At 41.3% G+C, this 26,400-nt stretch overlaps 1 protein-coding gene and 1 pseudogene across 1 annotated transcript in view; both read left to right on the top strand.

Annotated features, from left to right (window-relative positions):
* DCHS2 (dachsous cadherin-related 2) overlaps positions 1-26,400 on the top strand; it is a 326,960-nt gene that overhangs the window by 251,083 nt on the left and 49,477 nt on the right. Inside the window, exon 14 of the mRNA XM_055405366.2 lies at positions 21,599-21,712. Coding sequence (XP_055261341.2) covers positions 21,599-21,712 — 114 coding nt within the window. The remainder of the gene's footprint in view (positions 1-21,598; positions 21,713-26,400) is intronic.
* Positions 11,712-12,881, top strand: LOC148774807 (nuclear migration protein nudC pseudogene; annotated as a pseudogene).

Here is a 26,400-nt window from a genome sequence, read left to right as displayed (position 1 = left end):
ATAAATTAGGGTGGAAGACTAAATTAATCTCTTAGCTCTGAAGGTGGGCCTCCTGCTTCAGATTCAGGGGGGAAAGCTGATGAACGGATGGCTGGCAGTAGTGGTGGTGGCGGCGGCGGTGGTTTAGTCATTAAATTGTGTCTGACTCTTGTGACCCCATGGATTGTAGCCCACCAGGCTCCTCTGCCCATAGGATTTCCCAGGCAAGAATATTGGAGTAGGTTGCCATTTCCTTCTCCAGGGCATCTTTCCAATCCAGGGATCAAACCCACATCTCCAGCATTGCAGGCAGATTCTTTACCAACTGAGCCACTAGGGAAGCTAGAATACATGGATGGGAAGACTTTATTCTGCTGTTGCATCATTGTGTTTTCTTTGACCTCTGATCAAGGTCATCCTTCTTAATCTTCTTGCGTTTAGAATTATTGAACTAAATTTGACTGGTACCTTTTAAATAGAGCTTAACAGTTTAAAAAACTTTGTTTGTTAATCTTACACATAGACAAGGTTAGAAATATTCTGGCAGTAAGCATATGTTATCCGTAAATATCCAGGTAGACATGCACTACAAAACATCTAAAACAGTGGGTTGAGATCTTGTTTTGAAGAGTAGCTATGGCACGTGTGAAGGGCAGGGAGCTTACAGGAGAGTAGCCTAAACGCTGTGTGGCAGGAAACACAACCAGAAAGGAAAGGGTGATGGTTAAGAAGGCTATTGAATCTGATTTAATGCAACTAAACTACACTCGCATCAGCAGGGTTTCCTAGGCCCCAGTGGACACCAGTGACGAGGTGCATAAAATGTTGATGGACATTTCATCTGGCCAAAGCTTTGCCTGGAATGTGAATTTTGCCAGATCATATCAAGGGCACCAAAAGGTGATTTTTAAAAAATTTGGATTCCAATGGTTTCATTCATTTCTTTTCAGTCACTCAGTCATGTCCGACCCTTTGCAACCCCACGGACGGCAGCATGCCAGGCTTCCCTGTCCATCACCAGCTCCTGGAGCTTGCTCAAACTCATGTCTCTCAAGTTGGTGAGGCCATCCAACCATCTCATCCTCTGTCATCCCCTTCTCCTCCTGCCTTCAATCTTTCCCAGCATCGGGGTCTTTTCTAGTCAGTCAGTTCTTCACATCAGGTGGCCAAAGTATTGGAGTTTCAGCTTCAACATCAGTCCTTCCAATGAATATTCAGGACTGATTTCATTAGGGTGGAGTGGTTTGATCTCCTTGCAGTCCAAGGGACTCTCAAGAGCCTTTTCCAACCCCACAGTTCAAAAGCATCAATTCTTCAGTGCTCAGCTTTCTTTATAGTCCAACTCTCACATCCATGCATGACTACTGGAAAAACCATAGCTTTGACTCAGCAGACCTTTGTTGACAAAGTAATATCTCTGCTTTTTAATATGCTGTCTAGGTTGGTCATAGCTTTTCTTCCAAGAGCAAGTGTCTTTTAATTTCATGGCTGCAATCACCATCTGCAGTGATTTTGGAGCCCAAGAAAATAAAGTCTCTCACTATTTCCAATGTTTCCTCATCTATTTACCTTGAAGTGATAGGATTTCAAGTGATAGATGCCATGATGTTCACTTATTGAATGTGGAGTTTTAAGCCAACTTTTTCACTTTCTTCTTTCACTTTCTTCAAGAAGCTCTTTAGTTCTTCTTCGCTTTCTGCCATAAGGGTGGTGTCATTTGCATATCTGAGGTTATTGATATTTCTCCCAGCAATCTTGATTCCAGCTTGTGCTTCCTCCAGTCCAGCATTTCTCATGATGTACTCTGCATATAAGTTAAATAAACAGGGTGACAATATACAGCCTTGCCGTACTCCTTTTCCTATTTGGAACCAGTCCATTGTTCCATGTCCAGTTCTAACTGTTGCTTCCTGACCTGCATACAGACTTCTTAGGAGGCAGGTAAGGTGGCCTGGTATTCTCACCTCTTTAAGAATTTTCCACATTATGTTGTGATCCACACAGTCAAAGGCTTGGCATAATTACTAATGCAGAATTAGTATAGCTGAGTGTATCTCTACTGCTCTCCTGCCCAGGTTGGACAACTTTCCTACTCCTTCTAGAAAGTGGAGATGGAAACAACTGAATCACAGGGAAACCGTAAGGATCAAGTGAGGTCATAAGAGTCTACTAGTCACAGTTTTCATTGTTACTGTTATTTTCTTTCTGTCCCAAATCCTCAATTGAATTCCATAAAGTTAGCTGAGTATAAATTCTCACCAAAGCAACTAATAGTTACTTAGCAATTATTTAACAGCAATTAAATATTTGCAGTTTTTAAAACCCTACCAGTCCTCTCTGTTTTACTTGGTCTCCAAACCAGATAAGAACTATGTTTTACAAGGTGTCAGAGTTCCCATAATTTTGGAAGTGGTGTCTCTATGTCATCCACAACTTTGGAACAGGGTCCAATATATAACAGTTTATGATAATGAAAAGAAGGAAGCAAACAATATCTCTCATTTCTATTCATTCTTTAAGGCTGGTCTCCTATTTGGAATGGAATTTATTGGAATGAGTGCCCTCTAAGTTACCATTGGCTCACAGTGTCAAACTCCATCACCTTACCTATGACTCTAAGGTAGCTCCAGAGAAGAGAGGAGGAGAAAGTCCTCTCGAAAGAAGGTGAACATCTCACAAGGCTGTTTTCATTTTGTGAATTAACCCCAGTCCCATATCTGAGCCTCAGCTATATAGGCTCAAGACCTAACCTTAGCAAACCGAGGAGTTTTTCCTTTGAGGTTGGGGGTCACTAAAAGGGGACTGATACATAAACCAGAGTACAATTCTCCTAGACCATGGTGGCTCCGATGGCAAAGAATCTGCCTGCAATGCAAGAGACCCAAGTTTGATCCCTGGATCAGAAAGATCCCTAGGGAAGGAAATGGCTACCCACTCCAATATTCTGGCCTGGAGAATTCCATAGACAGAGGAGCCTGGAAAGCTATAGTCCACGAGGTCACAAAGAGTCAGATATAACAAAGTGACTAACACTTTCATTTTTACAGTTATTTACTTATAGAAAAACTATAATTGCCCTCTGGATTACAGTAGTCATTTCAGAATGACCAGCTCTCTCTGGGAAAAAGGACACAGAAAGCCAGATTATACTCAGAAGTTTGCTTGTTAATCTTATATAGTTCAAGTAGGATATAATTCACACGTTGAATGTCATCAGCCTGTGTTACCCTTTCTTAAGAACTCACACAGCATTGCCACGTAGAATTTTATGAGCCTTTCATGACTGTCTGGGCTTGCATTGCTCATTGACTTCCTTTTGATCACACATCCATCTTCTTGCATCTTAACACCTCCATCAAGCCTTCTGCCCTGGGAATGATTCTGTTCCTTCAGGTTATTTTGTATAGCTCTCTTCTTAACTTTTGTTAAGAGATGTGTATTTTGTTTAGAGATGTAACAGAGTTAATATTTTTAACAGCTACTTTTTAACAAATGTTTAAGTACACGGCAAAATTGAGGGGAAAGCACAGAGGTTTCCCATGTACCCTTTGCCCCAGTGACTCATGCATTCCCTCCCTCATTATCAGCATCCTTCCCAGAGTGATGCTGGTGGTGGTTAGTCAGGAAGTAAGGTCTGACTTTTGTGACCTCATAGACTATAGCCCTCCAGGCACCTCTGTTCATGGAATTTCCAAGGCAAGAATACTGGAGTGGACTGCCATTTGTTTCTCCATCCCAGAGTGATACATTTGCTAAAATCTGTTAACGTACATTGATTCATCATAACCTCCCAAAGTTTCCAGTTTTCTTTAGGGTTCACCTTTGGTGTTGTACATTCTATGGTGTAAATGTTGTTAAGTCGCTCAGTTGTGTCCGACTCTTTGCGACCCCATGGTCGGCAGTACGCCAGGCCTCTCTGTCCCTCTGCATCTCCCAAAGTTTGCCCAAGTTCATATCTGTTGCATCAGTGATGCCTTCTAGCCTTCTCATCCTTTGATGCTCTCTTCTCCTCCTGCCCTTAATCTTTCCCAGCATCAGGGACTTTTCCAATGAGTCAGCTGTTCCCATCAGATGACCAAGATACTGGAGTTTCAGCATCAGTCCTTCCAATGAGTATGCAGGGTTGATTTCCCTTAAGATTGAATGGTTTGATCTCCTTGCTGTCCAAGAACCTCTCAGGAGTCTTATCCAGCATCATAGTTCAAAGGCATCAATTTTTTGGTGCTCCACCTTCTTTTCAGTCTAGCTCTCACAACCATATGTGACCACTGGGCAGACCATTGCGTTGACTATATGGACTTTTGTTGGCAGAGTAGTGTCTAACATGTCTAAATGTGTTAAACCTATGTGTAGGTTTGTCATAGACCTGCCAAGAAACAAATGGTTTCTGATTTCATGGCTGCAGTCCCAGCTGCAGTGATTTTAGGGCCTAAGAAGAGGAAATCTGTCACTACTTCCACATTTTCCCCCTCTATTTGCCATGAAGTAATGGGGCCAGATGCCATGATCTTAGGTTTGTTTTTTGTATTTTTTAATATTTAGTTTTAAGCCAGCTCTGGAGGAGGGAATGGCAAACCACCCCAGTATACTTGCCATGAGAACCTCATGAACTGTATAAAGGACAAATGAGTTTCAGTAAATGTATAGTAACATGGGGTCGCAAAGAGTCAGACATGACTGAGTGAAAGAATTGAACTGATAATAATATGTATCCACCATTATTATATCATACAGAGTAGATTCTCTACCTAAAAAACATGCTTTTCCCCACACTCCCTGCCCAAACCCAGGCAACCATTGAGCTTGTTATTGTTTCTACAGTTTTGCCTTTTACAATATGTGATATAGTTGGAATCATATGGTATGATTCCATATATCAGTTTAGTTCAGTCGCTTAGTCATGTCTGACTCTCCGTGACCCCATGAATCACAGCACGCCAGGCCTCCCTGTCCATCATCAACTCCCGGAGTTCACTCAAAGTCATGTCCACAGAGTCGGTGATGCCATCCAGCCATCTCATTCTCGGTCGTCCCCTTCTCCTCCCGCCCCAAAACTTCCCCAGCATCAGAGTCTTTTCCAGTGAGTCAACTCATCACATGAGGTGGCCAAAGGATTGGAGTTTCAGCTTTAGCATCAGTCCTTCCAATGAACACCCAGGATTGATCTCCTCTAGAATGGACTGGTTGGATCTCCTTGCAGTACAAAGGACTCTCAAGAGTCTTCTCCAACACCACAGTTCAAAAGCATCAATTCTTCGGCGATCAGCCTTCTTCACAGTCCAACTCTCACATCCATACATGACCACGGGAAAAACCATAGCCTTGACTAGACGGCCCTTGGTTGGCAAAGTAATGTCTCTGCTTTTTAATACACTATCAAGGTTGATCATAACTTTCCTTCCAAGGAGTAAGCGTCTTTTAATTTCATGGCTGCAATCAGCATCTGCAGTGATTTTGGAGCCCCCAAAAATAAAGTCTGACACTGTTTCCACTGTTTTTCCATCTATTTCCCATGAAGTGATGGGACAAGATGCCATGATCTTTGTTTTCTGAATGTTGAGCTTCAAGGCAACCTTTTCACTCTCCTCTTTCACTTTCATCAAGAGGCTTTTATAGGGGACTGGAATGCAAAAGTAGGAAGTCAAGAAACACCTGGAGTAACAGGCAAATTTGGCCTTGGAGCACGGAATGAAACAGGGCAAAGGCTAATAGAGTTTTGTCAAGAGAACACACTGGTCATAGCAAACACCCTCTTCCAACAGCATAAGAGAAGACTCTACACATGGACATCACCATATGGTCAACACCGAAATCAGATTGATTATATTCTTTGCAGCCAAAGATGGAGAAGCTGTATACAGTTAACAAAAACAAGACCAGGAGCTGACTGTGGCTCAGATCATGAACTCCTAATTGCCAAATTCAGACTTAAATTGAAGAAAGTAGAGAAAACCACAAGACCATTCAGATATGACTTAAATCAAATCCCTTATGATTATAGAGTGGAAGTGAGAAATAGATTTAAGGGACTAGATCTGATAGATAGAGTGCCTGATGAACTCTGGACGGAGGTTCGTGACATTGTACAGGAGACAGGGACCAAGACCATCCCCATGGAAAAGAAATGAAAAAAAGCTAAAGGGCTGTCGGGGGAGGCCTTACAAATAGCCGTGAAAATAAGAGAAGCGAAAAGCAAAGGAGAAAAGGAAAGATATAAGCATCTGAATGCAGAGTTCCAAAGAATAGCAAGGAGAGATAAGAAAGCCTTCCTCAGCGATCAAGACAAAGAAATAGAGGAAAACAACAGAATAGGAAAAACAAGAGATCTCTTCAAGAAAATTAGAGATACCAAGGGAACATTTCATGAAAGATGGGCTCAATAAAGGACAGAAATACAGAAGATATTAAGAAGAGGTGTCAAGAACACACAGAAGAAGTGTACAAAAAAGATCTTCACGACCAAAATAGTATGATAACCTAGAGCCAGATATCTTGGAATGTGAAGTCAAGTGGGCCTTAGAAAACATCACTATGAACAAAGCTAGTGGAGGTGATGGTATTCCAGTTGAGCTATTTCAAATCCTGAAAGATGATGCTGTGAAAGTGCTTCACTCAATATGCCAGCAAATTTGGAAAACTCAGCAGTGGCCACAGGACTGGAAAAGGTCAGTCTTCATTCCAATCCCAAAGAAAGGCAGTGCCAAAGAGTGCTCAAACTACTGCACAATAGCACTCATCTCACATGCTAGTAAAGTCAAGCTCAAAATTCTCCAAGCTAGGCTTCAGCAATATGTGAACCGTGAACTCCCAGATGTTCAAGCAGGTTTTAGAAAAGGCAGAGGCACCAGAGATCAAATTGCCAACATCCGCTGGATCATGGAGAAAGCAAGAGAATTCCAGAAAAACATCTATTTCTGCTTCATTGACTATGCGTGCTGTGATTCATGGGGTTGCCTGAACTGAACTGACTATGCCAAAGCCTTTGACTGTGTGGATAACAATAAACTGTGGAAAATTCTGAAAGAGATGGGAATACCAGACCACCTGACCTGTCTCTTGAGAAACCTGTATGCAGGTCAGGAAGCAACAGTCAGAACTGGACATGGAACAACAGACTGGTTCCAAATAGGAAAAGGAGTACATCAAGGTTGTATATTGTCACCCTGCTTATTTAACTTATATGCAGAGTATATAAGAAGCCCAAGCTGAAATCAAGATTGCTGGGAGAAATATCAATAACCTCAGATATGCAGTTTCCGTATATAGCCTTCCATATATTCCATATATAGCCTTTTCATATTAGCTTCTTTTACTTGGTGATATGCATATAATGTTCCTCCATGTCTATTAGTTGCTTGAGAGTTCATTTCTTTTCAGCATTGAATAGTATTCCATTGTCTAGAGACTGCAGTTTATATACCCATCTACTGAAGGACATCTTGGTTGTTTTGAAGTTTTGGCAGTTATGAATAAATTTCTGTAAGAACCAGGGTACAGGTTTTTATGTAGATAGAAATTTCCAACTCCTTTGGGTAAATTTCAAGGAATATGATTCCTGGATCTTATAGTAAGATTATATTTAGTTTTGTAAGAAAGTGCCAAACTGTCTTCCAAAGTGGTTGTACCATTTTGCTTTTCCACCAGCAATCAATGAATGAAAATTCCTGTTGCTCCATATCCTTGCCAGCATATGATGTTGTCAATGTTCCAAGTTTTAGCTGTTCTAATGGATATATGGTTATATGTCATTTTAGTTTGCATTTCTATGATGAAATATGATGTGAATATCTTCATATGCTTGCTTTCCACCTGTATATCTTCTTTTGTGAGTATTTTTAGGGGTCTTTTGTTGATTTTTAAGCAGGTTGTTTGTTATTGTCGAGTTTCAAGAGTTCTTTGTATATTCTGAATAATAGGCCTTTATCAGATACGTCTTTTGCAAAAATATTCTCCCAGTTATGTCTAGTCTTTTCTTTCTCTTGGCAGTATCTTTTGCTGAGTAGAAAAATTTAATTTTAATAAAGGCAAGCATTTTAATTCCATCTTTTGGGGATCCTGCCTTTGGTGTTGTATCTAAAAAGTTATCACCAAACCCAGAGTCAACTAAATTTTCTCCCCCATCTAGGAGTTTTATGTTTTAACATTTTGAATTCAGGTCCATGACCCATGTTGGCTTAATTTTTTAAAAGGCGTAAGGTCCTTGTACAGATTCTTTTTTTTTTTTTTTTTTTGCATGTGGAAGCCCAGTGTCCCTCCACCATTTGTTGAAAAGACTATCCATTGTATTGCTTTTGCTTTTTTGTCAAAGATCAGTTGACTGTATTTACATATGTCTATTTTGGGAGCTCTGTATTCTGTTCCATTGATCTATTTAAAATATCCTTTCATCTTGATTACTGTAGCTTTATAGTCTTGAAGTCAAATAGTCCTATTCATCCAACTTCGTTCTTTACCTGAGGGTTAATATGTTTTTTGCTATATTTCTACTCTTTTCTATATTGCCTGTCTGTGGATAAGACTTTCTACCTGTTCTGTGAGAGGCATTCACTTATTTTGAACTCATTAGGATAGTTACAGCAGAAAAGCAAACAAAGAATATTCTGCCTCTGACAAGCAAAATAGGTGGTCCTTACTATAAGGCTATGGTTTTTCCAGTGGTCATGTATGGATGTGAGAGTTGGACGGTGAAGAAGGCTGATTGCCAAAGAATTGATGCTTTTGAACTGTGGTGCTGGAGAAGACTCTTGAGAGTCCCTTGGACTTCAAGGAGATCCAACCAGTCCATTCTAAAGGAGATCAATCCTGGGTGTTCACTGGAAGGACTGATGCTAAAGCTGAAACTCCAATCCTTTGGCCACCTCATGCGAAGAGTTGACTCACTGGGAAAGACTCTGATGCTGGGAAGGATTGGGGGTGGGAGGAGAAGGGGACGACAGAGAATGAGATGGCTGGATGGCATCACCGACTCGATGGACATGAGTTTGAGTGAACTCCAGGAGTTGGTGATGGACAGGGAGGCCTGGCATGCTGTGATTCATGGGGTCGCAAAGAGTAGGACACGACTGAGCGACTGAACTGAACTTGCTAGAACTTAATATTTTTTAGAAGACAGAGTATAGAGAAATGTAAAATGAAGTGGAGATTTTTCACAAAGCTTGGCCATAAAGGGACAGAAATAATGTTGCAATATCTTAAAGAACTCTGAAGATCAGAGGGCTATTTTGTTTTGTTTTTGAAAGCTGAAAAGAGATTTAGACATTGGTGATTTATAGCACTTTAAAGTTTACAAAGAATTTTCATTTATATGTAAGTCAAAAACAGAACATAACACTTAGAAATATTAGGATTTAATTTCTTTTAGGTTTTAACTAGCATCTATTGTTTGTCAGGAGAATCCTGACCCCTGTTTTCAGATTATTTTGAGGATAACAATATTGTCTTCCTGAAGAGCTGCTGTGACAATCAAATAGACTCATTAAAATTGTATATTATAGTACTCCTTATGTGCCGCTAAAAACATCATAAAAGTTGTTTCTAATAATCTAATTGAAACATCCTTTCAACATTTTCCTTGTTTCTTAAGTGGAAATGTGCTGAATATTTCATAACTGAGGTTAATCACTCATACAGAAAAACTGTGCAACCTTTCTTTCTGGATGTGCAGGCTCTAGGTTCTGGCTGGCTCTCAGATTCTAGGAGGTGAACAGAGAATAAGGACAAGTCTTAAAAGCGCAGAGACAATTTGCAATAGTCAAGACATAGAAGCAACCTAGATGTCCATCTGCAGATGCATGGATAAAGAAACTGTGGTACATATGCAGCCATTCATACTCTTTCTGACCCCAAGGACCATAGCCCACCAGGCTCCTCTCTCCATGGGATTCTCCTGGCAAGAATACTGGAGTGGCACACCCTTTCTTCCTCCAGGTGGTCTGCCCCACCCAGGGATCGAACCCACATCTCCTTCTTTGGCCAGTGGATCACTGGCACCACCTGGGAAGCCTGTGTGTATGTATACGTATACACTCACCCGTGAAAGGGAATGAATCTGAATTTGAATCAGATGAGGTGGTTGAACCTAGAGCCTGTTACACAGTGAAGTGAACTAGAGAAGAACAAATATTGTATTGATATATTAATGCATAAATGTGGAATCAAAAAATGGTACTGATGAATCCACATGCAGGGTAGGAATGGAGACATAAGTTTAGAGAACAGACTCGTGGACACAGTAGGGGAAGGAGAGGGTGAAACAAGAGAGCAGCATTGACATGTATACACTGCTATGTATGAAATAGAGGGCTGGCAGGAAGCAGCTGTATAATGCAGGGAACTCAGGTCGGTGCTCTGTGATGACTTAGAGGGCTGGGGTGCGGAGGGAGGGAGGCTCAAGAGGGAGGCTCATATGTACACTTATGGCTGATTCAGTCAGTCTCTCCCATCAGGAAGCTTCCATAAGCCTCTTATCCTTCTCTATCAGAGGGCAGACAGTCTGAAAACCACAATCACAGAAAACTAAACCATCTGGTAACCTGGACCACAGTCTTGTCTAACTTAATGAAACTATGAGCCATGCCATGTAGGGCCACCCAAGGTGGATGGATCATGCTGGAGAGTTCTGACAAAATGTGGTCCACTGGAGAAGGGCATGGCAAAACACTTCAGTATTCTTGCCTTGAGAACTCCATGAACACTATGAAAAGGCAAAAAGATAGGACACTGAAAGATGAACTCCCCAGGTCGGTAGGTGCCCAATATGCTATGGGAGATCAGTGGAGAAATAATTCCAGAAAGGATGATGAAACGGCGCCAAAGCAAAAAACAACAACAACAATACCCAGCTGTGGATATGACTGGTGATGGAAGTAAAGTCCGATGCTGTAAAGATCAATACCACATAGGAACCTGGAATGTTAGGTCCATGAATCAAGGCAAATTTAAAGTGGTCAAACAGGAGAAGACAAGAGGGAACATGGACATTCTAGGAATCAGTGAACTAAGATGGACTGGAATGGGTGAATTTAACTCAGATAACCATTATATCTACTACTGTGGGCAAGAATCCCTTAGAAGAAATGGAGTAGTCAACATAGTCTGAAATGCAGTACTTGGATGCAATCTCAAAAATGCCAGAATGATCTCTGTTCGTTTCCAAGTCAAACCATTCAATATCATGGTAATCCAAGTCTATGCCCTGACCAGTAATGCTGAAGAAGCTGAAGTTGAACGATTCTATGAAGACCTACAAAACCTAGAACTAACACCCAAAAAAGATGTCCTTTTCATTATAGGGGACTGGAATGCAAAAGTAGGAAGTGAAGAAACACCTGGGGTAACAGGAAAATTTGGCCTTGGAGGACGGAATGAAGCAGGGCAAAGGCTAATAGAGTTTTGCCAAGAGAATGTATTGGTCATAGCAAACACCCTCTTCCAAAAACACAAGAGAAGACTCTACACATGGACATCACCAGATGGTCAGTATCAAAATCAGATTGATTATATTCTTTGCAGCCAAAGATGGAGAAGCTCTTTACAGTCAGCACAAATAAGTCTGGGAGCTGACTCTGGCTCAGATCATGAACTCCTGATTGCCAAATTCAGACTTAAATTGAAGAGAGTAGAGAAAATCACTAGACCTTTCAGGTATGACCTACATCAAATCCTTTATGATTATACAGTGAAAGTGACAAATAGATTCAAGGGATCAGATCTGATAGAATACCTGAAGAACTATGGATGGGGTTCGTGACGTGGCGCAGCAGCACGAGGGCGGCGTGCAGGAGCTGGTGAACACTTTCTTCAGCTTCCTTCGATGCAAAACAGACTTCTTTGTTGGAGGAGAAGAAGGCATGGCAGAAAAGCTTATCATGCAGACCTTCAACCACCACAACCAGCTGGCACAGAAGGCCCGGCGGGAAAAGCGAGCTTGGCAGGAGACTGAGCGGCAGGAGAAGGCGGAGCGGGCAGCCAGGTTGGCCAAGGAGGCCAAGTCAGAGATCTCCGGGCCCCAGATCAAGGAACTGACTGATGAGGAGGCTGAGAGGCTACAGCTGGAAATTGACCAGAAAAAGGATGCCGAGAATCAGGAGGCTCAGCTCAAGAACGGCAGTCTTGGCTCACCAGGGAAGCAGGAGGAGGAGGAGGAGGACGAGAAGGACAAAGGGAAACTGAAGCCCAACCTCGGCAACGGGGCGGACCTGCCCAGTTACCGCTGGACCCAGACCCTGTCAGAGTTGGACCTGGCCGTGCCCTTCCACGTGAACTTCCGGCTGAAGGGGAAGGACGTGGTGGTGGACATCCAGCGGAGGCATCTCCGTGTGGGGCTTAAGGGACAGCCAGCGATCGTGGATGGGGAGCTCTACAACAAGGTGAAGGTGGAGGAGAGCTCGTGGCTCATCGAGGACGGCAAGGTGGTGACGGTGCATCTGGAGAAGATCAACAAGATGGAGTGGTAGAGCCGCTTGGTATCCGGTGACCCCGAGATCAATACTAAGAAGATCAACCCTGAGAACTCCAAGCTGTCAGACCTGGACAGCGAGACCCGGAGCATGGTGGAGAAGATGATGTACGACCAGAGGCAGAAGTCCATGGGGCTGCCCACTTCGATGAGCAGAAGAAACAGGAGATCCTGAAGAAGTTCATGGATCAGCATCCAGAGATGGACTTTTCCAAGGCCAGATTCAACTAGCCCCTGTGTTTGCTCCCCTGAACTCTCCAGGCTGAACTCCCGGCTTCCCACTTTCCTCTCCCACCCTTCCTGGGACTGGTGGGCAGGGCCAGGGCAGGCACGGGGCTGGCTGGCACACACAGGTCCCAGGCCATCATGGGAGAAGGGCTTGGGCCTCGGGGGGTCTTGTCCTCCCCAGCTGGCCTGCTGTTACACATTAAAACCATTTACCCAAAAAAAAAAAAAAAAGGAGGAGGTGATCAACACCATCCCCAAGAAAAATAAATGCAAAAAGGCAAAATGGCTGTCTGAGGAGAACTTACAAATAGCTGTGAAAAGAAGAGAAGTGAAAAGCAAAGAAGAAAAGGAAAGATATACCCATTTGGATGCAGAATTCCAAAGAATAGGAGGGAGAGATTAGAAAGCCTTCTTCAGTGATCAATGCAAAGAAATAGAGAAAAAAATCAAATGGGAAAGACTTAGAGATCTCTTCAAGAAAATTAGAGATACCAAGGGAATATTTCATGCAAAGATGGGCTCAATAAAGGACAGAAATGGTATAGACCTAACAGAAACAGAAGATACTAAGAAGAAGTGGCAAGAATACACAGAACTGTACAAAAAAGATCTTCACGACCCAGATAATCACGATGGTGTGATCACTCACCTAGAGCCAGACATCCTGGAATGCAAAATCAAGTGGGCCTTAGGAAGCATCACTACGAACAAAGCTAGTGGAAGTGATGGAATTCCAGTTGAGCTATTTCAAATCCTAAGAAATGATTCTGTGAAAGAGATGCACTCAATATGCCAGCAAATTTGGAAAACTCAGCAGTGGTCACAGGACTGGAAAAGTTCAGTTTTCATTCCAATCCCAAGGAAAGACAATGAAAAAGCATGCTCAAACTACCACACAATTGCACTCATCTCACAAAGTGATGCTCAAAATTCTCCAAACCAGGCTTCAACAGTACGTGAACCATGAACTTCCAGATGTTAAGCTGGATTTAGAAAAGGCAGAAGAACCAGACATCAAATTGTCAACATCCAACATCCGTTTAATCATTGAAAGAGCAAAAGAGTTCGAGAAAAACATCTACTTCTGCTTTATTGACCATACCAAAGCCTTTGACTGTGTGGATCACAACATAATGTGGAAAATTCTTCAAGAGATGGAAATACCAGACCACCTCACCTGCTTCCTGAGAAATCTGTATGCAGGTCAGGAAGCAACCTTTAGAACTGCACATGGAACAGCAGACTGGTTCCAAATTAGGAAAAGAGTATATCAAGGCTGTATAGTGTCACCCTGCTTATTTAACTTCGATGCAGAGTACGTCATGAGAAATACTGGACTGGATGAAGCACAAGCTGGAATCAAGATTGCCAGGAGAAATATCAATAACCCCAGATAAGCCGATGACACCACCCTTACGTCAGAAAGTGCAGAAGAACTAAAGAGCCTCTTGATGAGGGTGAAAGAGGAGAGTGAAAAAGTTGGCTTAAAATTCAACATTCAGAAAACTAAGACATGGCATCTGGTCCCACCACTTCATGGCAGATAGGTGGAGAAACAATGGAAGCAGTGACAGACTGTATTTTGGGGGCTCCATAATCACTGCAGATGGTGACTGCAGCCATGAAATTAAAAGATGCTTGCTACTTGGAAGAAATGCTATGACCAACCTAGACAGTATATTAAAAAGTACAGACATTACTTTGCTGACAAAGTACGTCTAGTCAAAGCTATGGTTTTTCCAGTGTGGATGTGAAAGTTGAACTGTAAAGAAAGCTGAGCACTGAAGAATTCGTACTTTTGAACTGTGGTGTTGGAAAAGACTCTTCAGAGTCCCTTGGACAGCAAGGAGATCCAACCAGTCCATTCTAAAGGAAATCAGTTTCAAATATTCATTGGAAGGACTAATGCTGAAACTCCAATACTTTGGCCACCTGATGCGAAGGACCAGCTCATTGGAAAAGACCCTGATGTTGGGAAAGACTGAAGGCAGGAGGAGACGGGGATGACAGAGGATGAGATGGCTGGATGTCATCACTGACTCAATGGACTTGAGTTTGGGTAAACTCTGCAAGTTGGTGATGGACAGGGAGACCTGGAGTGCTGCAGTCCATGGGGTTGCAAAGAGTCGGACATGACTGAGCGACTGAACTGAACTGATGGTTCATTCACATTGTTTTACAGTGGAAGCCAGCATGACATTGTAAAGCAATTATCCTTAAACTAAAACATTTTTAAAAGTACAGTGAATTTTAAGTATGATTATCAAACTAGGAATATCACCCAGACAGGGAATGGTTGAAAAATGAGGGAAGATAGCAGCAGCCGGTCCGCAGATAAGATCTGGAGTCTGATCCAACATTAAAGTAACAGTGAAAATTCTCAAGTTCATGTTTTGGGTCTTTGTATGTTCAGTTCAGTTCAGTTCAGTTCAGTCGCTCAGTCGTGTCCGACTCTCCGCGACCCCATGAATCACAGCACGCCAGGCCTCCCTGTCCATCACCAACTCCCGGAGTACACTCAAACTCATGTCCACAGAATCGGTGACGCCATCCAGCCATCTCATTCTCCGTCGTCCCCTTCTCCTCCCGCCCCCAACCTTTCCCAGCATCAGAGTCTTTTCCAGTGAGTCAACTCGTCGCATGAGGTGGCCAAAGTATTGCAGTTTCAGCTTTAGCATCAGTCCCTCCAATGAACATCCAGGATTGATCTCCTTTAGAATGGACTGGTTGGATCTCCTTGCAGTATAAGGGACTCTCAAGAGTCTTCTCCAACACCACAGTTCAAAAGCATCGATTCTTCGGTGATCAGCCTTCTTCACAGTCCAACTCTCACATCCATACATGACAACAGGAAAAACCATTGCCTTGACTAGACGGTTAGTTTTCTGTAATTCACAAAATTGGAAAGGTAAGAGCAACATCCAGGAATCATTTTAGCATTGCCCTTCTCTAGGTTGTATGAGTGTATTTTTAAATAATTGAATACATCCATTTACAGATAATCACTCCTTTTTAAAAAGTTGCCCACTAAAATCCATAATCCCATAACAAATATATTTTATTTACTTCTCATTGCATATGTTAATTCTGTATTGGTTTTCTTCCACATCAAGTACAAGGGTCAATAAGCCCTTTTAATGACTTCCTCTATTGTTTCTTCAGGTGATTACAAAAGCAGTTGTGTTCAAGATTGCATGCCATTTACATTTTAAAACGTGGTTTCATCTTTTCACAAATTTTGGAAAATTAGTCATTTTGAGTATTTTCCATGCGTTGTTTCATCCCAGGGGTGAAATTTTTGGAAAGCCCTAGTAACATATGTTCAATCATTTTTTTGATGATGAGAAGGTGGGAAGGAAAAAATCAACTCTATTTTTAAAATGAGGTAAGAGACATATGCCAGCAAATTTGGAAAACTCAGCAGTGGCCACAGGACTGGAAAAGGTCAGTTTTCACTCCAATCCCAAAGAAAGGCAATGCCAAAGAATGCTCAAACTACCTCACAATTGCACTCATCTCACACGCTAGTAAAGTCACGCCCAAAATTCTCCAAGCTAGGCTTCAGCAATATGTGAACCATGAACTTCCAGATGTTCAAGCTGGTTTTAGAAAAGGCAGAGGCACCAGAGATCAAATTGCCAACATCCGCTGGATCATGGGAAAAGCAAGAGAATTCCAGAAAAACATCTATTTCTGCTTTATTGATTATGCCAAAGCCTTTGACTGTGTGGATCACAGTAAACTGTGGAAAATTCTGAAAGAGATAGGAATACCAGACCACCTGACCTGCCTCTTGAGAAATCTGTATGCAGGTCAGGAAGCAACAGTTAGAACTGGACATGGACTGGTTCCAAATAGGAAAAGGAAAAGGAGTATGTCAAGGCTGTATATTGTCACCTGCTTATTTAACTGATATGCAGAGTGCATCATGAGGAACGCTGGGCTGGAAGAAGCACAAGCTGGAATCAAGATTGCTGGGAGAAATATCAATAACCTCAGATATGCAGATGACACCACCCTTATGGCAGAAAGTGAAGAGGAACTCAAAAGCCTTTTGATGAAAATGAAAGAGGAGAGTGGAAAAAGTTGGCTTAAAGCTCAACATTCAGAAAACTAAAATTATGGCATCTAGTCCCATCACTTCATGGGAAATAGATGGGGAAACAGTGGAAACAGTGTCAGACTTTATTTTTGGGGCTCCAAAATCACCACAGATGGTGATTGCAGCCATGAAATTAAAAGACGCTTACTCCTTGGAAGGAAAGTTATGATCAACCTAGATAGCATATTAAAAAGCAGAGACATTGCTTTGCCAACAAAAGTCCATCTAGTCAAGGCTATGATTTTTCCAGTGGTCATGTATGGATGTGAGAGTTGGACTATAAAGAAAGCTGACTGCCGAAGAATCGATGCTTTTGAACTGTGGTGCTGGAGAAGACTCTTGAGAGTCCCTTGGACTGCACAGAGATCCAACCAGTCCATTCTAAAGGAGATCAGTCCTGGGTGTACATTGGTAGGACTGATGTTGAAGCTGAAACTCCAATACATTGGCTACCTCTTCCGAAGTGCTGACACATTTGAAAAGACCCTGATGCTGGGAAATTTGAGGGCAGGAGGAGAAGGGGACAACAGAGGATGAGATGATTGGATGGCATCACTGACTCAATGGACATGGGTTTGGGTGGACTCTGGGAGTTGGTGATGGACAGGGAGGCCTGGTGTGCTGCGGTTCATGGGGTCGCAAAAAATCGAACACGACTAAGCAACTGAACTGAACTGAACTGAACTAGCTTTATAAGTGATTGATCTACCTTTACTGGATGTTTCCCTTTACCAAGGAAGTTTTTCCTTCTGTAATTTTCATATTTCTAGTTTTGGCCTTTTCTTTTCCACTCAGAGAAGTCCCTTTAATATTCCTTAGTAAGTTTGATTCCTGGTGCTGAACTGTTTAGCTTTTGCTCGTCTGTAAAATTTTTGATCTTTCCTTCATATTTGGTTATGTCTCTTTTACCACTTTAAGTATGTTGTGCCACACCCTTTTGCTCTGCATAACTTCTGCTGACAAGTCAGCTGATAGCCTTATGGGAGTTCCATGGTGTATAACTTATTGATAGACTCTTGCTGCTTTTAATATTATCTCATTATCCTTAATTTTTGACATTTTAATTACAATGTGTCCTAGTGTCATCCTCTTTAGTGTTAATCCTGTTGGGATTCTCTATGATTTCTGGACCTGGAGATATGTTTCCTTTCCTAGCTTAGGGAAGTCTTGTTATTATGTCTTCAAATGTATTCTCTGAGCCCTTTCTCTCTTTTCTTCTGGGACCTGTACAATGTGAATGAAAATATACCTTGATATTGTCCCAGAGGTCCTTTAAAATATCTTCATTTTTTTTTTTTCTGTTCAACTTACAGGATTTCTGATACTCTGTCTTCTTGGTCAATGATTCATTCCTCTGTATCATCTAATCTACTATTGATTCCTTCCAGTGAATTTTTAATTTCAGTTATATATTCTTCAGTTTGTTTGGTTCTCTTTTAAATTTTCAGACTATGTGTTAAACTTCTAGCTGTGTTCATCCATTTTATCCTGAGTTCTTTTCAGTATCTTCATGATTATCTTGAACTCCTTATCAGGTAGATTTCTTATCCTCACTTTACTTAGTTGTTTTTCTGGGGTTTTATCTTGTCCTTTCATCTGGAACATGCAAAGCTCCTAACACTTGATTTACACAGCAACATACTTGGTTCTCAAAAATGTTTGCTAAGGCAAAGATATTTGTAAGTACATGAAATTTTAGAGGCAAAACTAATCTTGATTTATAGAGATATATAGAATACAAATATATAATAAAACTCTTTGACACTCACAGAATTTATTTAAACTTAGTAGAGAGATAAGATCAGTCTTCAATTATGTTCAGAACATTCATTGCCAGAGTGGGAGTCTAAAAAAGATGCCATGAGTTATGGGTCTATGACAGGAGGATCAAAACCAATAAAGAATTATCAGAAGTGGTGGATAAATAGAGAACAAGAAGGCAAAGTACAAAAATGAACAAAAAAGGGGATTAGAAATGACAATAAGCATATGAACATATGTTCAACATCATCAGATATTAGGGAGATTAAAGTCACACGAATCACTACTACATACCAACTCAGTTCATTTCAGTTCAGTCACTCAGTTGTGTCCAACTCTTTGCGACCCAATAAATCACAGCATGCCAGGCCTCCCTGTCCATCACCAACTCCCAGAGTTCACTCAAACTCATGTCCATTGAGTCGGTGATGCCATCAGGCCATCTCATTCTCTGTCGTCCCCGTCTCCTCCTGCCCCCAATCCCTCCCAGCATCAGACACTTTTCCAGTGAGTCAACTCTTCTCATGAGGTGGCCAAAGTATTGGAGCTTCAGCTTTAGCATCAGTCCTTCCAATGAACACCCAGGACTGATCTCCTTTAGAATGGACTGGTTGGATCTCCTAGCAGTCCAAGGGACTCTCAAGAGTCTTCTCCAGCACCACAGTTCAAAAGCATCAATTCTTCGGAGATCAGCTTTCTTCACAGTCCACCTCTCACATCCATACATGACCACTGGAAAAACCAAAGCTTTGACTAGACAGACCTTTGTTGGCAAAGTAATGTCTCTGTTTTTTAATATGCTGTCTAGTTTGGCCATAACTTCTCTTCCAAAGAGCAAACATCTTTTAATTTCATGGCTGCAGTCACCATCTGAAGTGATTTTGGAGCCCCCAAAATTAAAGTCTGTCACTCTTTCCACTGTTTTCCCATCTATTTCCCATGAAGTGATGGGACCAGATGCCATGATTATGTAATAAACCATAATGGAAAAGAATATGAAAAAGATTATGCACATGTATGTTTAAATGAATCACTTTACTGTAGACCAGAAACTAACAACATTATATATCACCTAAACTTCAGTAATAAATTAATCAATTAAATGGTACAACCACTTTCGAGAATAATTTTGTAATTTCTTATGAGGTTAAATGTACACTTCCTGTAGGAATGAAGATGCTTGTCGACAAAAATACTTTTACATGAATGTTTATAGCAGCATTATTCATAAACCCCATGCTGAAAACAATGCAAATGTCCACAGATGAGTAAAGGATAAACAAATGAAGCATAGTCAAGGGTCTGAGAGAACTTTTTGTGGATAGAAATATTCTACATCTTAAATGTGATGGTGGCTCCACAGGTGTGTATAGTTGTGACGGGTGTGTATCATTGTCATGGGTGTATATAGTTGTCATGGGTGTGCATAGTTGTCACTGGTGTGCATAGTTGTGTTATAAGTGTGTATAATATATAGAGCTAATATATAGAACTAATACTTAAACTTTGTTAGTCTATCAGTTATGTCTGACTCTTTGTGATCCCATGGACTATGGCCAACTGTAGGCTTCCAGGCTCTTCTCCATTAAATTCTCCAGGCCAGAAGACTGGAGTGGGTTGCCATTCACCTCTCCAGGAGATCTTCCCAACCCAGGGATTAAACCTGGGTCTCCTGCATGGCAGGCAGATTCTTTACCATTTGAGCAGCCAGGGAAGGTTTTTATGTAAATTTTACCCTAATAAAGTTAATTAAATAAAAATACTTAAAAATAAGACAGGAGAGGCAGTCATGAAAGAGTGACAAATGGACAGAAGAGACAGGAAGCAAGGCAGAGGTGAGCAGCAGGGCTTAAGATGCTGTATGAACGGAGCTGACACACTGCTGACTTGGGACCCAGACAGACTCTTGAAAGCGTTTCCGGTGAAGCCACGGTTCTTCACACCAGTTGTCTTCCGACCTCTATCAGTCCTTGCTGGTTTTTCTTGTATGCTGGTGATCAGTCTGTTTCCTAAAAACTGACATGACTTCCTTCTCTCTTCACTAATTCTGACCCCGCAGTTGGTTCCTGGCTTTTCCTTGAGGTTTTCCCTGACTGTTTCTGCCCAGCTTAACAGTTCTTGGGTGAATCTGTATCATGCAGTTAAGACCTTGATCACCCTCTAGTTGCGTTACTTTTACCCACAACTCTGGTGGAAACTGGTTGAAGGAAGATTTCTTATGTTTATACTGTTGTTACCTCCTTTCCTACATCTCATGCAATGTTCAGGAAAATGTGCCAACATACGACCTTAATTGCCCCTGCTTTTCATCTCTCCCCTCCAGTGACCCTAGCTGGTTGATTTTTGCATGGACTAATGCAGTATTATCTTAATCGGTCTCTGCTTTCCATGCTTACCCCTTTTTTCTTGTCCGGACAGCAGTCAGATCGATGCCTTTTAAAACTAAACCCAGTAATTTTGCTCACTTCTTTAAAATGCTTCTTTGTCCTCCCAGTGCCCTAAGAGTAAAATCTGGTCGTGCCCAGCTCGTTCCTGTCCTCACCACCCACATTTCTCCTATTCACTGTGCCTCATCAAGGCAAGTCTTCTCCCAGCCCAGGGCCTCTTTACCACTGCTCTGTCTCCTAGAATCCATCTCTTCCAGTCCTTTCTGTGGCTTCTCATGCTTCAAAGTTCAACTGGAATGTCATTCCTCTGAGGCCTCTGCAAAGGGGTGTTTACCTCCCCAGCAGCAGAAGTATTTTCTATCAGGTAACTTTATTTAATTCTTTGCTGGGAACTCAGCACATCCAAAATCTACCTTGATTGTGTATTTCTTTAATGGTTTACTGTTCATATCCTCCCATCAGTTAATAACCAGCAGGAAGGCAGAGATCTTTTCTGTCTTGTTTGTCACTACATCCCCCAACACCTTTCACGGGAATCAGCTTCTTGACTATACTCAATAAGTAATATTGAATGAATAAGTGAAAATATAATTAATAGACAAATAATAACCACCCACTGGTTTTTTTCCCGAATTTTGTTTTCCTAAAGGTTTTTTTTTTTTTTTTTTTGCCTAATTTTTACAGGTACTTCTATTGTGACTATAAAAGCTTTTGCTCCAGATTCAATTCGGGACAGCATTAAATACTCAGTTTTTAGTGGAAATGAAGATGGAGTTTTTTCCTTGTGTTCTAAATCAGGTAACCCTTCTCTATGCTTTATTTTCTGCTCCACTTGATGTTACTCGTAAGGCATACTTCTGCAAAGAAAATTCAAGATTGGAAAGGTAGAAACTGTTAGATGTAAATAATTTCAAAGGTTAACAACAGCATTTTTATGGTAGCTGATGAGATATCAGAAAATACTTGTGTATGTGTATTCTCTAAGAATTCTATTATTCACATTTACAAGTTAAACAGTACCTGTCCTACCCTACCTGTTGTTTGGTGACAAATTGGTTTCTGCTTATAATTTACCTATCCATTGGGGAAGATTGGGAATGTGATAGGGAGATCAGTGAGAATGGGGTTGAACTGAAAATAAGCACACATGTCTAGCCTTAGGACATTTCATCAGAGATTCTTCTAATTCACCACTTAATGTCAACAGTGCAACAAAAAAGGAAAGCTGGAAAGGTTTCTCTGTGGTGGTAAAGAAATTACTTCCAAGTACAGCATGTATTAAATTTAGCTTTAATAAGACCATTATTGTGCCTTAAATGAATACCAATTGATTATTTGAAACATTCTTTTTTTAATCTAACAACTATGTCGCAGATATGTATCTACAGCTTCATTGTCAAACCTCAAGAAGAATGTTTTTAATAATTTCTGTATTACCGTACAGCTGCCTTATTTAATCCATGCTGTGTACTCATGGGAAGAATTGAGAGGGGGCCGTTTCTTAAGCAAAACTTCTCCTTCAGGGTTGTGTTACAGTTTGTTTATACATTCAGCCTTTGCTCAGCAGCCTCTCTGATGTAGCCTGCTAGCAGTCTTCATCTCTTCACCCTATCACGAGGTTAACAAATGGTTCAGGAAGCCTATTGGCAAGAAGGCCATTTGCGAACACCACCAGACCTTTTTCCCCCACCAGTCATTAAGTCTCTAGCAGTCTGATGTCTGAGGGTTCTAGGACAGGAGCTGGGATTAGAACGTTTAGGCAGAAGGTAAATATGAGTTTGCACATTTTCCCAGGTCACCCAAATCCTTTTGCCACGTCACCCCTAATATGGCCCAGGCTTGGCCTTATTTTCTCTAGTCTTTCATTAAAATGAAGACAGAATACACCTAAGGGTTAGTTCAAACTGGTCATGTACAGAAAACTCTATGGTTTTAATTAAATAGTGATTGACTTAAGTTGAAATGTATTTCAAAATTGTATTGTGTAATAGCTATAAGCTGTTGTGTTGAGAGATATACAACTATTTAATGAACAATAGTAAAATAAAAGGCCACATCTTTACCACCTATCTCCAAATAAGAGACCTCACCGAACCTCAAGAAGCCCCTGTGTGCCCTTTCCCTCTCATAGCTGTCTTATTTCACCCCAGACATAATCGGTTAATCAGTAATCTCTATTTGGTATTGAACACTACCTTATTTTTTCATTATAATTTCCACATTATGTTTGAATCCTTAAACAGTGCATTGTTTTGATTTACTTTGATTTAAACATCATAATAGAATCACACTAAATGAACTCTTCTGTGAATTATTTTTTGCTCAACATTTTTACTATGATGTGTAGTAAAGAAGCTATTAAAGAAGAACAGCAAAGAATGATATGTACCTGCTGCCAAGGTTACAAAATAGAACACTGTCATTATCACTCATGTTCCCTTTGGGCCATTTTTTGGTTGCATCTTTTCTCTTCACTGCTCCAGGCTGATTAATGCCCAGACTTCAGGGATAATTATTCCCTTGTGAATATACTAAATGCATTCCTCCAAATAGAAATTTAGTAGTAGCACTGGTTTTGCTTAGACTTTACCTAAATGGATTAAAAAATATCCTATGTATTTATTGACATTGGGCTTCCCAGGTGGCATTAGTGGTAAAGAACCCACCTGCCAATGCAGGTAGACATTGAAGACATGAGTTTGATCCCTGAATTGGGAAGATCCCCTGGAGGAGTGCACGACAACCCATTACAGTATTCTTGCCTAGAGAATCTCATGGACAAAGGAGCCTGGCAGGATGCAGTCCATAGCATTGCACAGAATTGGACATGACTGAAGTGACTTACTCTGGTGCCTCTGCCTTTTCTAAAACCTGCTTGAACATCTGGGAGTTCACGGTTCACATATTGCTGAAGCCTGGTTTGGAGAATTTTGAGCATGACTTTACTAGTGTGTGAGATGAGTGCAATTGTGCGGTAGTTTGAGCATTCTTTGGCATTGCCTTTCTTTGGGATTGGAATGAAGGCTGACCTTTTCCAGTCCTGTGACCACTGCTGAGTTTTCCAAATCTGCTGGCATATTGAGTGCAGCACTTTCACAGCATCATCTTTCAGGATTTGAAATAGCTCAACTTGAATTCCATCACCTCCAGTAGCTTTGTTTGTAGTGATGCCTTCTAAGGCCCACTTGACTTCACATTCCAAGATGTCTGGCTCTAGGTCAGTGATCACACCATTGTGATTATCTTGGTCGTGAAGATCTTTTTTGTACAGTTCTTCTGTGTATTCTTGCCACCTCTTCTTAATATCTCCTGCTTCTGTTAGGTCCATACCATTTCTGTCCTTTATCGAGCCCATCTTTGCATGAAATGTTCCCTTGGAATCTCTAATTTTCTTGAAGAGATCTCTTGTTTTTCCTATTCTGTTGTTTTCCTCTATTTCTTTGCATAGATCACTGAGGAAGGCTTTCTTATCTCTCCTTGCTATTCTTTGGAACTGCATTCAGATGCTTATATCTTTCCTTTTCTCCTTTACTTTCTGCTTCTCTTCTTTTCACAGCTATTTGTAAGGCCTCCTCAGACAGCCATTTTGTTTTTTTACATTTCTTTTCCATGGGGATGGTCTTGGTCCCTGTCTCCTGTACAATGTCACAAACCTCCGTCCAGAGTTCATCAGGCACTCTATCTATCAGAACTAGTCCCTTAAATCTATTCCTCACTTCTACTATATAATCATAAGGGATTTGATTGAGGTCATATCTGAAGGGTCTAGTGGTTTTCCCTACTTTCTTCAATTTCACTCTGAATTTGGCAATAAGGAGTTCATGATCTGAGCCACTGTCAGCTCCTGGTCTTGTTTTTGCTAACTGTATAGAGCTTCTCCATCTTTGGCTGCAAAGAATATAATCAATCTGATTTCGGTGTTAACCATCTGGTGATGTCCGCTGGGTCATGGAGAAAGCAAGAGAGTTACAGAAAAACATCTATTTCTGCTTCATTGACTATGCCAAAGCCTTTGACTGTGTGGATCACAATAAACTGTGGAACATTCTGAAAGAGATGGGAATCCCAGACCACCTGACCTGCCTCTTGAGAAACCTGTATGCAGGTCAGGAAGCAACAGTCAGAACTGGACATGGAACCAGACTGGTTCCAAATAGGAAAAGGAGTACGGCAAGGCTGTATATTGTCACCCTGCTTATTGAACTTATATGCAGAGTACATCATGAGGAACGCTGGGCTGGAAGAAGCACAAGTTGGAATCAAGATTGCTGGGAGAAATATCAATGACCTCAGATATGCAGATGACACCACCCTTATGGCAGAATGTGAAGAGGAACTCAAAGGCCTCTTGATGAAAGTGAAAGAGGAGAGTGAAAAGTTTGGCTTGAAGCTCAATATTCAGAAAACAAAGATCATGGGATCTGGTCCCATCACTTCATGAGAAATAGATGGAAAAACAGTGGAAACAGTGTCAGACTTTATTTTTTTGGACTCCAAAATCACTGCAGAAGCTGATTGCAGCCATGAAATTAAAAGACGCTTACTCCTTGAAAGGAAAGTTATGACCAACCTAGATAGTATATTAAAAAGCAGAGACATTACTTTGCCAACCAAGGTCCGTCTAGTCAAGGCTATTGTTTTTCCCGTGGTCATGTATGGATGTGAGAGTTGGACTGTGAAGAAAGCTGATCGCCGAAGAATTGATGCTTTTGAACTGTGGTGCTTGAGAAGACTCTTGAGAGTCCCTTGCACTGCAAGGAGATCCAACCAGTTCATTCTAAGGGAGATCAATCCTGGGTGTTCATTGGAAGGACTGATGTTAAAGCTGAAACTCCAATACTTTGGCCACCTCATGAAACGAGTTGACTCACTGGAAAAGACTCTGATGCTGGGAAGGATTGGGGGCAGGAGGAGAAGGGAATGACAGAGAATGAGATGGCTGGATGGCATCACCGACTTGATGGACATGAGTTTGAGTGAACTCCGGGAGTTTGTGACGGACAGGGAGGCCTAGCGTGCTGTGATTCATGGGGTCGCAAAGAGTTGGACACGACTAAGCGACTAAACTGAACTGAACTGTAGTGACTTAGCACGCATGCATGCATTCTATTGATAGGTTTTTAAATTCAGAATTAGAATCATCCTTGCCAAAGTGTGTTGCTGGCATTCTTTTATTCTTTTATGTTCTTTTATTCTATTCTTTTATTTTCATTGCTTTATGATATGCTATTGTAAATCTATTTCACAAGTTAGTTATCCATCTGCTGTTGATGAGCAGTGAGGCTTTATCTGGGAATATAATGAACAATCTCATATGTGTCTTCTGGTGCACAAGTAAAGAGTTCTTTAAGCCCTGAAGTGTAGGCTGGACAAATACCTCAGAGGATACCTATGCTCAGCTGTATAGATGGTGCCAACTTGTGTTATGAAGTAGTTCCTCCATTATATTCTACCAGCATCCAATGAGAGCTCAGTTTTTTACTTTC

This window comes from Moschus berezovskii, chromosome 19 (genome assembly GCF_049115385.1).
Source record: "Moschus berezovskii isolate FMDL1 chromosome 19, NW_MosBer_1.0, whole genome shotgun sequence".
In the NCBI taxonomy this organism is placed as follows: Eukaryota; Metazoa; Chordata; class Mammalia; order Artiodactyla; family Moschidae; genus Moschus; species Moschus berezovskii.
Note: the sequence above shows the minus strand (reverse complement) of the source record. Positions and strands in the feature narration are given on the sequence as shown.